The sequence below is a fragment of the Gobius niger genome (genome assembly GCF_951799975.1).
Source record: "Gobius niger genome assembly, chromosome: 14".
NCBI lineage: Eukaryota > Metazoa > Chordata > Actinopteri > Gobiiformes > Gobiidae > Gobius > Gobius niger.
In genome coordinates, this window is record NC_136865.1 from 5,035,234 (window position 1) to 5,049,765 (window position 14,532).

The 14,532-nt window shown below is 42.0% G+C and overlaps 1 protein-coding gene across 1 annotated transcript in view; it reads right to left on the reverse strand.

The window, feature by feature from the left end:
• Nucleotides 1-1,019: 1,019 nt before the first annotated feature.
• Nucleotides 1,020-14,532, reverse strand: part of hibadha (3-hydroxyisobutyrate dehydrogenase a) — a 44,706-nt gene continuing 31,193 nt past the window's right edge. Inside the window, exons 7-8 of the mRNA XM_079571319.1 lie at nucleotides 2,390-2,546; nucleotides 1,020-1,271 (exon numbers count right to left, since the gene is read on the reverse strand). Coding sequence (XP_079427445.1) covers nucleotides 1,113-1,271; nucleotides 2,390-2,546 — 316 coding nt within the window. The 3' untranslated portion in view covers nucleotides 1,020-1,112. The remainder of the gene's footprint in view (nucleotides 1,272-2,389; nucleotides 2,547-14,532) is intronic.

Below are 14,532 nucleotides of genomic sequence, written 5' to 3' on the forward strand. Positions count from 1 at the left end.
AGTGAAACAAGTTCTATATTAAGCCAAAGGAACTGGCTTCATAAAGTATTTTTCCCCAGGAGCCTCTTTTGAACTTTTCTCCCAAGCAAAACAGGGGCAGGGCATATGCCTTTTAGAAACTTAAAGAACATTTCCAAGTTTAGGAAACGGTGAGGGCTTAGAAAAATATGTAAAATAATTAGTATGATTGAACCACATTCAAACAGTTACGCAAATGACTCCCTTTCAGTGTAACACTGGACTGTCTGCAGTTTCCCTCAGAGCATCTTGGCTTCCATCAGGGGTCTCCAACCTTTTTTCTCCATGAGCTACTTAAATAAAGTAAAATCGGCAGTGAGGTGCTTATACTTTGAGGGTTCTCTAGCTATGGGGCTAAGATGATTTTTCTTTTTTTTTTAAAACACAAAGAAAGTTTGGTCTTAAGGCGAAACACTGCAGGTATAATTTAGAGATATCACAAACCTTTTCTGTAGACTACTGACATGAATGTAAGGAAAATATATATTACAAGCATTCTTTCATTTTCAATTCTTATATAGAAATGAGGATTTCATGTGTAAAGAAGACCAAAAAACCTATATTTGTGTGCAAATAAAAAGCAAGAAAATTTGCCTTGTTTGACATTGTTTTGAAATGATAATTTCCCATATAAAGCTATGGAGAAGTCAATGGCATATTTAAAAACCTTACTCTGTGTGTGTATGTGTATTTTTTTTGCAGGTGGATGTTTGTATATTGAGAGCCAAATGACCAAAAAACAAACATAAAAAAAGGTTGTGCCTGCAGTGTCTCCCCATGAAAATTACTTGACTATATTTACCTAAATGCTTGCAAATCGTGCACAACATGTTCATAACTCAAGCATTTGGTGCACAAAGCAAAATGTAATCAATAAATGAGAAGTTGTTTTGAACGTGAGAACAACAGAAACTGGTAACTCTGGTGCTATGGTTGGAGGCTCCTGATCTACTTCTATCCTTTCTTGTTCGTAGATATGAAGCCGATGAACCAGCGAGAGTTTGGCCTGTTGCATATTTCCTATGGTAAACACTGTATGGTATAACGTTTGTGGAACATGACTGTAAGGTGACTCTGAAGGCCCGGCCGGCCGCTCACTGGCCCTCCTCCTCGCGCAGGAACTGGAAAATGGAGGAGAAGTCTTTGTTGGCGTAGCCTCTGGAGCACATTACTCTGAAGATCTGATGAGCCAGGGAGCCCAGCGGGATGGGCGAGCGCGTGCTGGTGGCAGTGCTTTGGGCGAATCCAAGGTCCTGCAGGAAAACAAACAAGGGAAAAAGAAAAGATATTTCTCTGGTTCTCATCGAATACTGTCTCTGTAGTCAGCAAAACAGGGATAATCAACATCAGGCCCTCAAGCTTTTATCTTCTGGTCCCACTATGATTTTAAGAAATATGATTATACCACTTAAGTGTTTGTATAATTTAAATTCTGAATGATGTCAATTCTGTTAAAGAAGAGGTCTGATGCTTTCTGCAGGTGTTTGGAAATAATGTCAAACATCTTTATCACAATCTTATTTTGGTTTGCAACAGGTTAGAAGTTGTATCCCATAGTCACGTCCTGGATAGAGACCTTTTCTGAAAATATACTTGTTTACTGGTTCATATTTAAGTCGGGAATCCAATGTGAATGCACCTGGCTGACAAAATGTGCACTGTGAACAACAAAATCTCTAAACTGCAATTTGTTTCCGACATTACGCAGCCATGACTTCTGTCCTTGTTTAAATGTGTAATTCTTCAAACCTACACGGAGCAGCAAGACGACAGAGGACAGCTTTAGCGATGTAGTTAATGTGTACGCAGCAGAGTGTATTAATAGCCACTCCACGGCTCCTTTTAACAAGGCTGATCATGATAATGCTCGGGCCTAATGCTCGGAGCCAGCGCGGGGGCCATAAAGTGAACGAGAGTCGCAGATGGAGCAGTCAAAGGAAAACTCCACACAACAAAAGAGCAATCACAAGTGAACAAAGACAATTAAAGCGGGACAAAGACGCGCCCCCGGGGAGAGCCCAGAGGAAATCACTAACTAAACACACTTTACTGGGATCATTATGGCTCTGCAGCGCTAACCAGCCTTCTGTCAGATGCTACTTTCTCTGTGTCACTGTCTCAGTTACAGCAGGCACACAGGTCTATGTTCTAAACTACAGTATGCTGGTGTGTTTTATTTGTTCCACATTACATCACTTTCGGGCACTTTACACACTCTTTTAACACTAAACTAATAAGGTTTAGTGCCAATTTGAAACAAAACTAACTTTTTAAACCTTTGAGCCAAACGGAGAGCTAATACATGTTGGCTAATCAGTCCAAACAGAAATTTCAAAACAAAATCATTTTAAAACAACTAGCCATGTTGTACCTTTGCCATTAGCGTGGTGCCAAAGCCTCCCTGGTAGTTGTTGGCAGAAGGGACCCCCTCCATGACCCCTGGCACCGGGTTATAGGTGTCACTGGACCAGCAGCGGCCCGACGACATGTTCAGGACCTGGGCCAGCAGCTTCGGGTCCAGGCCCAGTCTGGAGGGAGGAGAAAAAATATCAATGCAATAAATCCATCTGTGCCACGTTTCAACCATAAGAAACAAACAAAAAATCTGTCAATTGACCACATCGTTGGCCAAGTTTGGTATGAAAGTTAGAATCTCTAGAACAATTGTGGCTATAGCTAACTGACAGTTCTGAAGTAGGATTCAGAGTCTTTTCAAGTCAGTTTAAATGCTTTGATCACAATGTGGCAATTTTCCACCAAATGTTCTACAATGAGACAGATGCAATGAATAGTTTGTGACATAAACTCGCAACAAGACCTTGCGGGATAGAGACATCAGTGATCTGTTGAAAGAAGGAGCGATGATGGTTGTTTAAACTAAAAGCAGCCATTTTTAGAGGGATTTTTTTTCCAGGAATTTGGGGATCTTAATTTTCGCTGGTTTGAAAGCGCTAGATTGATCCGAGACACTTCAGACTTGACGTGTCTTGCGAATCACTCCTGTCCCTTTAAGACCCTCCTCCTCTCGCTCCCAATCAAACAAACAACCTCTGACTATGAACGTATTTTGCTGTCGGAACATTGCCACTAGAATTATACGGGGCTGTAACTTACGGTTTTTAAGAAGTAATGCTTCGGTGGACATCTCTGCCTCTCGCTGCTTTGCAGAGGAGAGGTGAGCTGTGCAACCGAGCAGGAGTATGGACGGAAGGTCGGCAGAAAGTTTCCTAGTTACATTGGGACAGCACGTCAAATTTTTACTGCAGAAGATATACAACGCAAAACTCAACGCCACGACATTTGTAACATAGTAGACATGTCAATCCCATAACACCCAATTAACAACATGTCCACAACCCTCTCCAGATAAATAAAACCCCCAGTACAGACGACAGTGCTGTCAACAAATTCATTTTTTTGCCGACAGTCCGGGCTGGAGGTGTGGAGAAATATGAGAGTGAAGTCCCGTGATGGCGCTGACCCCCGGTGAACCCCCGCCCGGGCCCGGACCATCCCTCACTGTTAATGGCTGAATGCTTTGTAATGCGGCCTAATGCAGTATTGATGTTTAGCACCACGTCTATCCTTCATGAGGCGCGTCTTTCCCTTTTTCAGGGGGAGCGCAGGGGAGAAGTGGAGGCAGAGTGGTTAAGTAGCACACACAGCAGCCATAAACTGCTGTCACCTACACAAGCAGCCGGCAGGTTGTACAAAGGGGCTTTTGTCACCGCACTCAGAGGGGGGGAGTGTAACCAAAAGTGCCTCCAAAGAAGTCAAATACTTAGCCATGTACTGGGAAGAGACTACTACAAAGTACAGCTGCAATTTTTATGACAAGTAGTATTGTAGAGGTGTAAGCTTCAGGGCTAGCAAGGCCAAATGGAGACAGGAAAAATTGCTTTATCAGGAATACGCAGTGCATCTTTTAGGGTGACAAGGGAAACCGGAGCACCCAGAGGAAAACCACCCAGACCAGGGTGGAGCAAACAAACTTCATGCAGACCCTTCTCCATCCAAGTGCTGGTGCTGGTGCCAGTTCTGTACTGACCAGATAACAAAAATAATAATAATAACAATAACGCAGCACTACATGATAGCAATGCATTGGGAAGTCACCGGTCACATTCCCCATTGCACTACTGCTGCTTGTAGTTCTACAAAAAAGTGTTTTGTTTTGTTCTTTTGTAAATCAATCTGTCTGCACTGTTTTCCTAGCAAGCCATTAACATTTCTGTTGGATTTCTTTAGAGACTGGCTGGTCCTAACTGGTCCTAATCTACTTTTAGCCAAAGAGCATGAAGCAAGAAGACGGTAAATTTCCTCCACAAAGCACTGTAATGTAATTCTCCATTTTACAGAACTTAGCACTGACAAAACCCTCAGTCTTTTGTCGTTGTCATGGAAGTGAAAGCCACGCCTCCTTTACCTGAAATCACTAGTGCTCGTTTCTAGGTCTAGGTACTGTTCATTTCTATTCCCGGAAATTTAACAATACATATAACATTATGTACCTCCAAAGTACTTCACAATACACATTATTCCAGTGTGTATGTACTACATGTACAAGTTATTACAGAGTGGAGACAAAGCAGATCACATTGTACTAAATTTAGTTTGGTGCAATGTATTTGGCGTAAAATAAACCCTTTTTGTTGATACTAATAATAAAATATTTGTCATCTAGAAATCATAACACCCTAATGTTAATTTGTTCCATAAAAGACTATTTCTTTTAAATTGGCATCATTTATTTGAGACGAAATAATAAAGTAAATTCCTTTCTATCTACAGTGCCAAAATGTCTTTTTTATACCATTTTGGTATAGTTTAACAGTACCGAGCCTCGCTCGTTTCTTGGTCTAGCTGTTAACTGGTTTCCAAATCGGCACCAGTTTTTAGATCCAAGAGCCAGCATTTTCTGAGTGGAAATCGAAAGAACCAGCTCTGAAAGTGGAACCGGCTCAGAACCAGCACTACCTTGATAGAAAAGATTCTGCCACCGTGCCATGACCATGGTCAACAGACGGTTGTCATCACCATCAGGTAAAGGGAGTGAAGGGATAAAGCCCTCAGTTATGAATCGACTTTGATTCAGAAAAGCCTCATGAGACTGACAGTGCGAGACGTGTGGACATAGGACAAATGTTAAAAAAGTTAATTGCCTAAAAGCGGGCTAATGACTCCAGCGCAGACGGCCTCAGAGTGGGATGTGTCAGGAGGGTGCGCCTCGCGACACTGTCTGTGGCTTTGCTTGTGTACTGCAGATTTTTGGATATTACGCTTTGATTGCTGGTGTAAAGTCGACCACATCAGTCCCTCAGTGCCTGCCTTCGCTCGTCTCGTAACTCTCTATATGAGCACAAACCATCATGGCCTCTTACGGCCTAGGCCCCGCCCTCCTCCCCCGGCACCAAACCGCGCGTTTAAGAGCTGTCTAGCGACTAATTAAGAATGGCAATGGCATTAAGACTCTCCATTCTGATGGGCTTTCTCTTTGTGTCTGCGTCGCCTCCCCGCTTTTAACAGCCCTAATGTTTTGGAAATGTGGCCTGCACTGACGCACTTTATACCAGGCAGTCTCGCTCATGATGGCGTCTCTTATTTTTGTTATTTACAAGAACATAAGTCATAACTGTAAGCTACTTTTGGTTAAGCTACGTAATTGTACCAACAATTGGGTCTAATTATTTCAATGCAGGTTCTTTCACAAAATTAATTTTTATTTGAACATAGCACTGCTTTAAGTAACTTGTCAAGAGTCTATGCTGTTTTTATATATAGTAAATGATGGAGAATTTTCAGTGTGTTGGTGATAGATATTGCTAGAGGGTTCCAGGTTTCATTATGTGGAGTTTGCATGTTCGCTCTATACACTAAAACATGTACAAAAAGGCAACAGTGAATTTAGATGCCCATATAAAACATGATTCGGTATGAAATTACACACAACAAATAAGTGCATAAATATCTCTTTACATTTTAACTCTTAACCCCACCTAAACCAAGCACATTTTCTCCAGTTTGACATTACCCAAATTAAAAAGCTTCTAAAAAAGCAATGAAAAAATGACAAAAATGTGACTCAGGGCATCTGCAGGGTTGGACAAGTCAAATTCAAGACTTTAGGACCACAAAATCCCCAAAATAAGACCTGTTTTTGAACGCGCTATATATAAATGGACTGTGAAGAAAATCACAGTCACAAAAATCCAAGTGTCAAACTGTTGTTTTTGATATCACAGTGGGATGAACAAACTTAGGACCTTCATTTTTCCCATTAGGCATTTTAACAACCATTCAAGTTTAAACAACCCTAACCCATAAAAAGAATTTTGAGATTTAACAATTATTCACAATTATCCACCGAATGAAAGAAAACAAGTGATATTTAGGTTTCAGATTTAAAATGCTTTTCAATACTTGAGCTGGTAAACATTCACTGTTTTTAATTTTGTTTTTTAAAAGCTTTTAGACTCCTTTGCATTGAATAACACAAAACACTGTCAACTTTACTCCTTTATAATTAATCATCAGAATTATCATTATTATTTTTAGGCCAGAATTTAGTCTAGTTATCTAAACTTATGCTGTCCTGCTTTATTCTTTGTCAGATGTTTGGATGAACAGTTCATATTGGACGTATCCGCACCTTTTGCTGCAACTCTCAAAAGACGGTATTAGAATGACGGACGCTCCTTAAGCGACAACACTAGGTGATCTTTTGGATTCCTAAAGTGGTCCCACACTGCTGACTTTTTTGGGTGGATGAAGCTCTGGAGGAGAGTGTCCTTCTGCCTTGCTCAATTATTGGTGAGTTTATGAGCTGTACGTCAGCGTGAAAAAAGGAGGCGTCGCTTCGCCTTCTCGGACCATGTAAATGAGCGGTACCGGAGCTCATGGGTACATACTTCTGTGCATTTATTTGTCTATTGTGAGCAAATAATTGGGTCAAACACACGTTAATTTTGAAGACCAGTTTACCATGGATTTAAGACCAAAAGGCTGAATTTTAGACTTTTCAAGGCCTTAAATTTGGATTTTTTAATTTTAGACTTTTTAAGACGCCACAGATACCTTGGTGACTAAAACAAAGATGAAAACGCAACAAAAAAAGCCACAAAAGAGCAATGATAATGGGACAAAAAAAGCAATGAAAAAAATGTCAAAGAAATGACAACGCAGCAACAAGACGAGGAAAAAGATCTGTTTAGATGAGTTTTGTAAGTCTTTCAAATGAAACGTTACACTAGACCAGGGGTGGGCAATTCATTTTCAAAAGGGGCCACATGAGGAGCCTGAATTGAGTCGGAGGGTCGCACCAACAATAACTCAAACTTATATCGGGATATAAGTATAATATATCGGGAGTGTATCGCCGGGGTCCATGAACAAAAGCTCCAAAATAAAAAAAAATGTTTTGATTGGGAAAATACATTGAGGACTTTTTTTCAATAAATCTATAATGATGAGTCTGGCAGGACTGTAGCCTCATAACAACGGCTTACACTTTACAAGCCTGTGTCACAAGTCTCTGCTACTTTGTAGTCAATATTCATTCACTCCGCACTCCGTGGTAGTAAGCTACTATTGTAGCCACAGCTGCCCAGGGGCAGACTGTCCATTTCCCACTTGCAAGTCACACAATGTGTTGTTTATATCCTTATATCTTATTATGCCAGTGCCCTTTGCTGGACACCTGTGGAATTCTTTACTTTTATTCTTATTTAATCTGCCCCCTAGTGGCTGGAGTGAGCATTCTGGTAATAAAAAAAAAAAAAAATCATAACTCCGCACAGGAATGAGCTAGAGACTTACTTTTTTTTTTGACATGCTTATGAATTTATGCCCTACAAGTTATGGGCCGGACTGAATCATCTCGCGGGCCGGATGTGGCCCGCGGGCCGTACTTTGCCCAGGTCTGCACTAGACTATAGGCAATAAGCTTTTAGATTTGTGCAAAGCTGAACTGTAAAGGCAGGGTTTAAGAGGTTTAAAACTTGTTATTGCAGATTTTTTGAATGCGTCCTAAACTTGCTATTAAACATTCCTCAACATTTTGGACTCTACTGCCAATATGAACCATAAAGACCAGCTGAACACCGAAAACGCTATTTTTGCAGTGGGTAATCAAAGACTGGATTTGAATGAGGACTGATGAGGTACATGTTAGTATTTACTACATGTTACGTGGTTTGGAACAGTGTTGTTTTCGTCAACGAAGACGATGACAATATCTTTTCGTTGACGCCCCTTTTTTTAATGACGATAACGTAAAGATGACGAGCTAAAATTAGCTCTTTGGGGACTAGAACATGACGAGACGTTTACGAGTTTACGTCAATGAGACGAGACGAGACAAAAATGGGAGAACGTTTTTCGTCAGATCGTTCACAAACAGAGTTTGTGCGCGGAGTGAGAGAACACAGGGTAAACGTGACCCGGAGCGGCGCCGTGCTGCTCATGATGCGCCCGGGCAGCGGCGCCGCATGTGCAGACGTATGTGCAGACAGCACTGTTGGTAAAAAGAAAACAAATCTCGAAGCGACGATCAGAGGACGAGGAGAGCGGGCGCTTTTGGGAAAAGTACTGTTCACAGTAGACCTACCACTTCTGCCAGTGCCTATCGTTGTGTAATCTGTTTGTCAAAGCTATAGAAAGCCAATAGACAGCTATTATTTATCCCAATTTCCAAGACTTATCGAAATTAATTATAACTTCTCATAATGAAACAGACGAAAATTTGACAAAAACCTTTTAAATTTTCATCTGACTAAAACGTGACTAAAACGATCACATTTTGAAATGACTAAAATGTGACTAAACCTAAATGCATTTTCGTCCAAAAGACTAAGACTAAGACTAAAACTAAAAGGGCTGCCAAAAACAACACTGGTATGGAAAAAAGACTGATTATCTGGACACGTCTCTAAGCGCTTCTATATCGCGCTCTGGCAGAAATGATGCTCCTCTAAACGCTGTTTGTCACCGCCTCTCCTCGGCTCTCCTCCCCCCTCCTACACCGCGGCGCTCTGGGGGGACATATGTTTGACACGGCCCCTCCCTGCGTTCTGGGTCAGCAGCTGAAAAGGTTAGCGTAGCGCCGGTGCTACAATAAAGCGCGGCGGAGCGAGCGCGTCGTTTGTTATAGGGCCCGCGGACGCTGACGGACGGGGCCTGTTGTCCTCTGTTAACGATAAATCAATAGACTCTCCTCCTGCTCCGGGCGCGGGCCGGGTTAGCGCGCGGGGGCTGTTTAGCGCGGGTGTAATGTGCGTGGAGAAGGCGACATGTCATGGTTTAACAAGATTGACACGGATAAACACGACAGGACATGGATACGGTTAGCAGGCGGGTTGGCGCTAATGTGATTATGTCAAATGAACCAAAAAGAAAATGGGAATACCTTTATTAATGGCTCCCTTAAAAAACATGAAGAGGAGGTAGATTAAAAATAGGTCCAAGAATTTAAGAGGAGACGCTGCAGCTGAATAGGGAAAAATGACACTTAAGATATCCATTTGAAACTTTTGCTGCAGATTACCACAAATGTAAGCCATTTTACATACAAAAAAAAAAAAATTGCCTATAGGGATAGGTTTAAGTTTTTGTTCAGTTGGTATATTAGTTAAAGATTCTCTTAATCTTATTTTGCTCTTTATAAGTGGAAAAATCTGTAAAAAAAAGAAAAAAATAATAATTCCAAAATGTTTTTTGGGTTCAAAACTCATTAAATCTGGCAGGATTTAGCTATAAAAAATAATCCCTCTGGAAAGACTGGAAAGTTTGGAGTCCGTAGGAGCGACCTAAAGGTACACTGCGTAACATTTTGGACTACATTATGCCATCACTACAAAACATGCCAGTTCGAAACAAAAAATGCAATTTCTGCAGTGGATAATCAAAGAATGGAATTGGATGAGGGGGGCCTAACCTGTTTAAATCTCAAATTCTGCTGACTTTACTTAACATCTCCATGGAGATGTTAAGTAAGGTATGAAAGTTACAGTCATGTCTTAGTAGAGGTATTTTTCAATGATGAAAATATCTTGTATGTTGTATTTCAATTTTATTTTGGGGGGGAAATTCTACGCGGTGTGCCTTTAAGTAGAGATGACGTTGCAGTCACCCTCAAGTTTTGTAGCGTATGCACATGTGCAAGAACATTGATCCCGACTTTAGCCCCTACTGTCTCCCACAAAGGAAATGACCATATTTGGATTACAGCGTCATCTTGGTCATAGCCTTTTGTGCTACACGTGGATACCAAACTCGTCAATATTTGTGAATAAATAAGTGTGGGGAAAAAGGCCGTAGCAGCACAATGCTGTAGTTACTTCAAGAAAATTTCGTCTTTTTGTTCCTTTTACTTCGACATTAAAACTATGATGTTAAGAGAAAAAACATAGCAAAATATCTCAACATTGACCACTGCGTGAAAAAACGATGTTTTCACCTGTGTCTCGCTTTAATCATTTTAAAGAAGAAAACGTGTCTCACAATTATCAAAATAATTGCAATTAGTGATATTATCATATTTAAATATACTTCACTTTTTGCTTTGTAGATATTTTTAACTAAATCTTTGCAGATTAGGGTTCAATGTGTTCAACTCATTTGGTGCACAAAGGGGAAAAAATAAATATATAAATTTGACTTGATTATGCTAAAAAGATGTTCACATACAGCCATGTACTCTGAGGCCGTGCTGCTTATCTTCATAAACGGTGACCCCGAAAAATACTACAATGCCCTCTTTTCATCACAATGACCAATAATATTGTATTGTCCCGACCCTAATATGGACTATATAAATAATAGGGATTCTGCTGCCATTAAAGGCAAACAAATCATAGTATATCTTTTTTTCTTTCCCTAAACTACAATGTCAAGAAACACAATTCCAACCAGGGAAAATAGGGATGGAGTAGGAAGGTTTTAGTAAGCCTTTAGGATAGTTCTTGTGGCCCAAAAATGAAACACTACTGAGGTTTAGTTGGGCCAACTCTCAAGTAAAAAATGATCAAAGATGCTTATATTATCTTGGTCTTGAAATATCCTGAGAGAGCAACAGTGCATTATTCTTTCCATTTTGACCCTTCCCTTTATTTGGCAAGATTCTCTATGCTGTTTAAGTTTCTTGTGAGGAGTGTGGAGTTCTCCTCATGTTTGTGTGAGTTGCAATTTCCACTCAATCAACCCAAAACTTGCACAATAATCTAATCCCCTTGATCCATGAACCAAGACCTAAATCTGGAGATGGTCACAGCAGGTTTGCGCCGGTGGCATTGACGGAGAGAGAGCAAATTGCCTACAGGAACTCTGAAGTAGGTTTGAACACACTACCTCCCTGTAGGAAAGCACAAACATAACCATCAATACAATGTCAGGATAAACCAAAGAAGCTCCGTGAAAGGAGAAGCGCTTCATCTGAAAACACAATAACGTAGGGGAGTCGATTTGCGGCGCGCGGGTCTCCTGACAGAGGAGCAGGAAAGAGCAAACGATTCATTTATGAAGACATTAAAGCGCTAACGAGCACGTCTCCGCACACACAGGAGTTTACTGGGCCATTTACACTGCGGCGGCACTTTCATCTTCATCACGGCATACGCTGAGGCTTTATTAGAGCTACACCAAACAACTGTTACCGTCTCTGTCCAACCATCTGTGGCTTTGATTAGCGTCAGCGCAAATTAACTCGTGAAAAGGGTGTGAACCATGAAGAGAACCTCTGCCTCTTCAAGGAGCACTCATATGGTCTTACTTGCAGATTGCTTTCTTACGAACAGTCGATTAAGTTCACACTTCAATGAAATTAAAAAAGAGGGGAACAAGAGCTTGGAGAAGAGCTGATGGATTGGGATTGTGTTCTGCAGGAAGTATCTCCAGGAAAGTGTGATGGACAGTGGCCTGGGCTTGTGTGAAGGAAACAAGAGAGGTAGAGAAAAAGGGAAAACAGCACCTTTCACAGATATGGGACCCCAGGGGATACATGAGTGCTACTAGGCAGGGGGTCCTTGGAATTATTTCAGATCAAAAATAAAATGAAACTGAACTGCATCTCAATACGACTTACACGAAAAAATTTAGTGATATTTTTCTGTAAAATGTTCGCATTTAAGAGTTTTTCAGTTTTATTATGAATAAAGCTGCAACTAACGATTATTTTTCTATCGATTAATCTATCGATTATTTTTTTGATTAATCTATCGATTATTTTTCATTTTAGCGATTATTTTTTCATTTAAAATGAAGAAAAAAAACATTGATGTTTCCAAATGGCATGGCTTTTATTTATTTATTTACTACTAGTCTATTTTCCCCACTTTTTAAAATGGAAAATGGGCCCATTCTCTCACTTCTGGCCCTGACCCACAGTTTGGGAACTGCTGATTTAAAACTAACTGAAACCTGCACCTGACAGTTATTTCTGTCTGACCACTGAGAATTAGCCTGTGAGTTGCCCATTTCGTTATAGACTGTGCACATTCAGAGAACCACAGTTACTGTAAGTTACTGTGCTCGTGTGGATTTAACTCCTCTTTGAGACACAAAGAGCTACGGACCATGGCTTTACTCTCGTCTATCCATCAAACTACTGTCCTGATTCTCCGCTAGACACAACAAGTAGAGAGTTTAAATGAGTGTGTGGCCGATGACCCGAGTCCACGCAGAGAAAACATGAGAGCTGCGCCCGAGACATGCCCTCATGCACGGCTGCTGCGCGGCTGCATCATGTCACCACATGATGCAGCCGCGCAGCAGCCGTGCATGAGGGCAGCATGAGGTGAAACGAGCACCGGGAGACAGACGGCCGAGTGTGGGACACGAGCGGAGAAGTAGCCTACTCGCGTGTTGGGAGAGACGGGGAAGGCGGTCGGTCTCTCCTGCTCATTCAGCAGACTGCTCCGTTTTGGTTTTATATGCGGCAAAGTAGGCAGAGAGTGAGTGCGCGCTGTCAGAGCCTGTCCCCGTAAGAACGCGTTGATTAATCAGTGAAACAACACCGTAGTTTGACTGAAATGCGGGGCCCTTGCAGCCGCGGGTGTTTTCGTTTCAAATGTTCTTTCATAGCCGTTGTGCTGTAGCCTGGCTAACGCCAGACTAAAATCACAAGTGATACTGCAGTTCGAAATGATTCAAGCACACACAGCAGTCTAGGCCGTTTCTGGAAATACTTCCACACTTTTGACAACTTTTGGCGTGCTTTTTTCCCCTCGCTCGCAACGTCTGCATTACGCGCAGCCATGCTGGAAGTGAAATGTAAACAAGCAACGCGTCGACGCACAAAAAACGGCGTCAGCGTATTTACGTAATCGATTACGTCGACGTGGTCGACACGTCGTTGCAGCCTTAATTATGAACCCAACATCATTTTCTATATAATAAGCAGCACCCTCGAGATAAGGGTACTTTAAGTAGAAATGAAAGACTCAAGGGGTACGTGAGACAAAAGGTTGGGAACAACTGGGCAATGTAGAAGGAGAAGCGAATGCACAAATCTGCACCAACGGATCTTAAGTATGTAAAAACAGGTACAGTAATGAAGCAAGCAAGTAAGGTCTGTAAGTAAAGTGAATAAGTTCTTGGTAAGATTTTTTTTCACATCTACAGCAGCCAGCAGGTGACTCACGCACTTTCAGACTCCTGACCTCTGGCCTAAGGGAAAGAAAAGTGTACAGAAAGCCTTGTCAGCTAATGGAAACAGAATTGAAGAATCTCACTTGGCTAGTCTGAATTTAAGTGTAAAACCATTCCAAGCAGGCACTGACTGCATTATAGTCTGTAGCACATGAGTGAAGAAGAATATCTTGTTGCTCTGCTGCAAATGAGCTGCCATATCATTCAAGAAGAGGGTCATGTTAATTCATTTCCCACAGCCAACACGGCGGGTATATTAGCGAACAAGGCTCACTAGTCTAGTACCTTTGGCGTATTACAGCCAAGTGTCACCAAGTAGGGTTTTTACCTCGGGCTGATTGTGACAAAGTCCCACTCCACTCGGAATGGTCCACTGCTCGCACAAATGACAAGGCCAGATGAAGGGATTAAAACGCAGCATCAAAGAGTGACATAAAGCACATGGAAGCGATGTCCGTGTGTGTGTGTGTGTTCAGGGAGCGGTCATAATTGTCATGCGTGGCCATCCGCCGTTGTAAGAGAACGTCACGCTCGGCTGAAGGCGGCCCAGGCTCCATCTGAGATCAACAAATTAGCTCCGAGCCTGAGTGAGTGTGAGTGTGAGTGTGTGTGTGGGTGTAGGTAAAAAACACAGATGTGAAGAAAAGGCCATGCCGCTCCGGTCCGGGATGATAGAACGTCACTGCGGCGCTCCTCTAAATTGGCCGTGAGTGTTCTTTTGCATACGAGAGCAGCCGCAGTGCACCGTGGGAGATTCATGGGTGTGCCTGTGAGCGATGACGGCGGGGCAGAGGGGCGACGGAGGGGAGGGGAGATAGTCGGACGAGTGCGCCGCCTCACACGTATGGGGGAAAAGGGGGTGCGTGAGAGGCT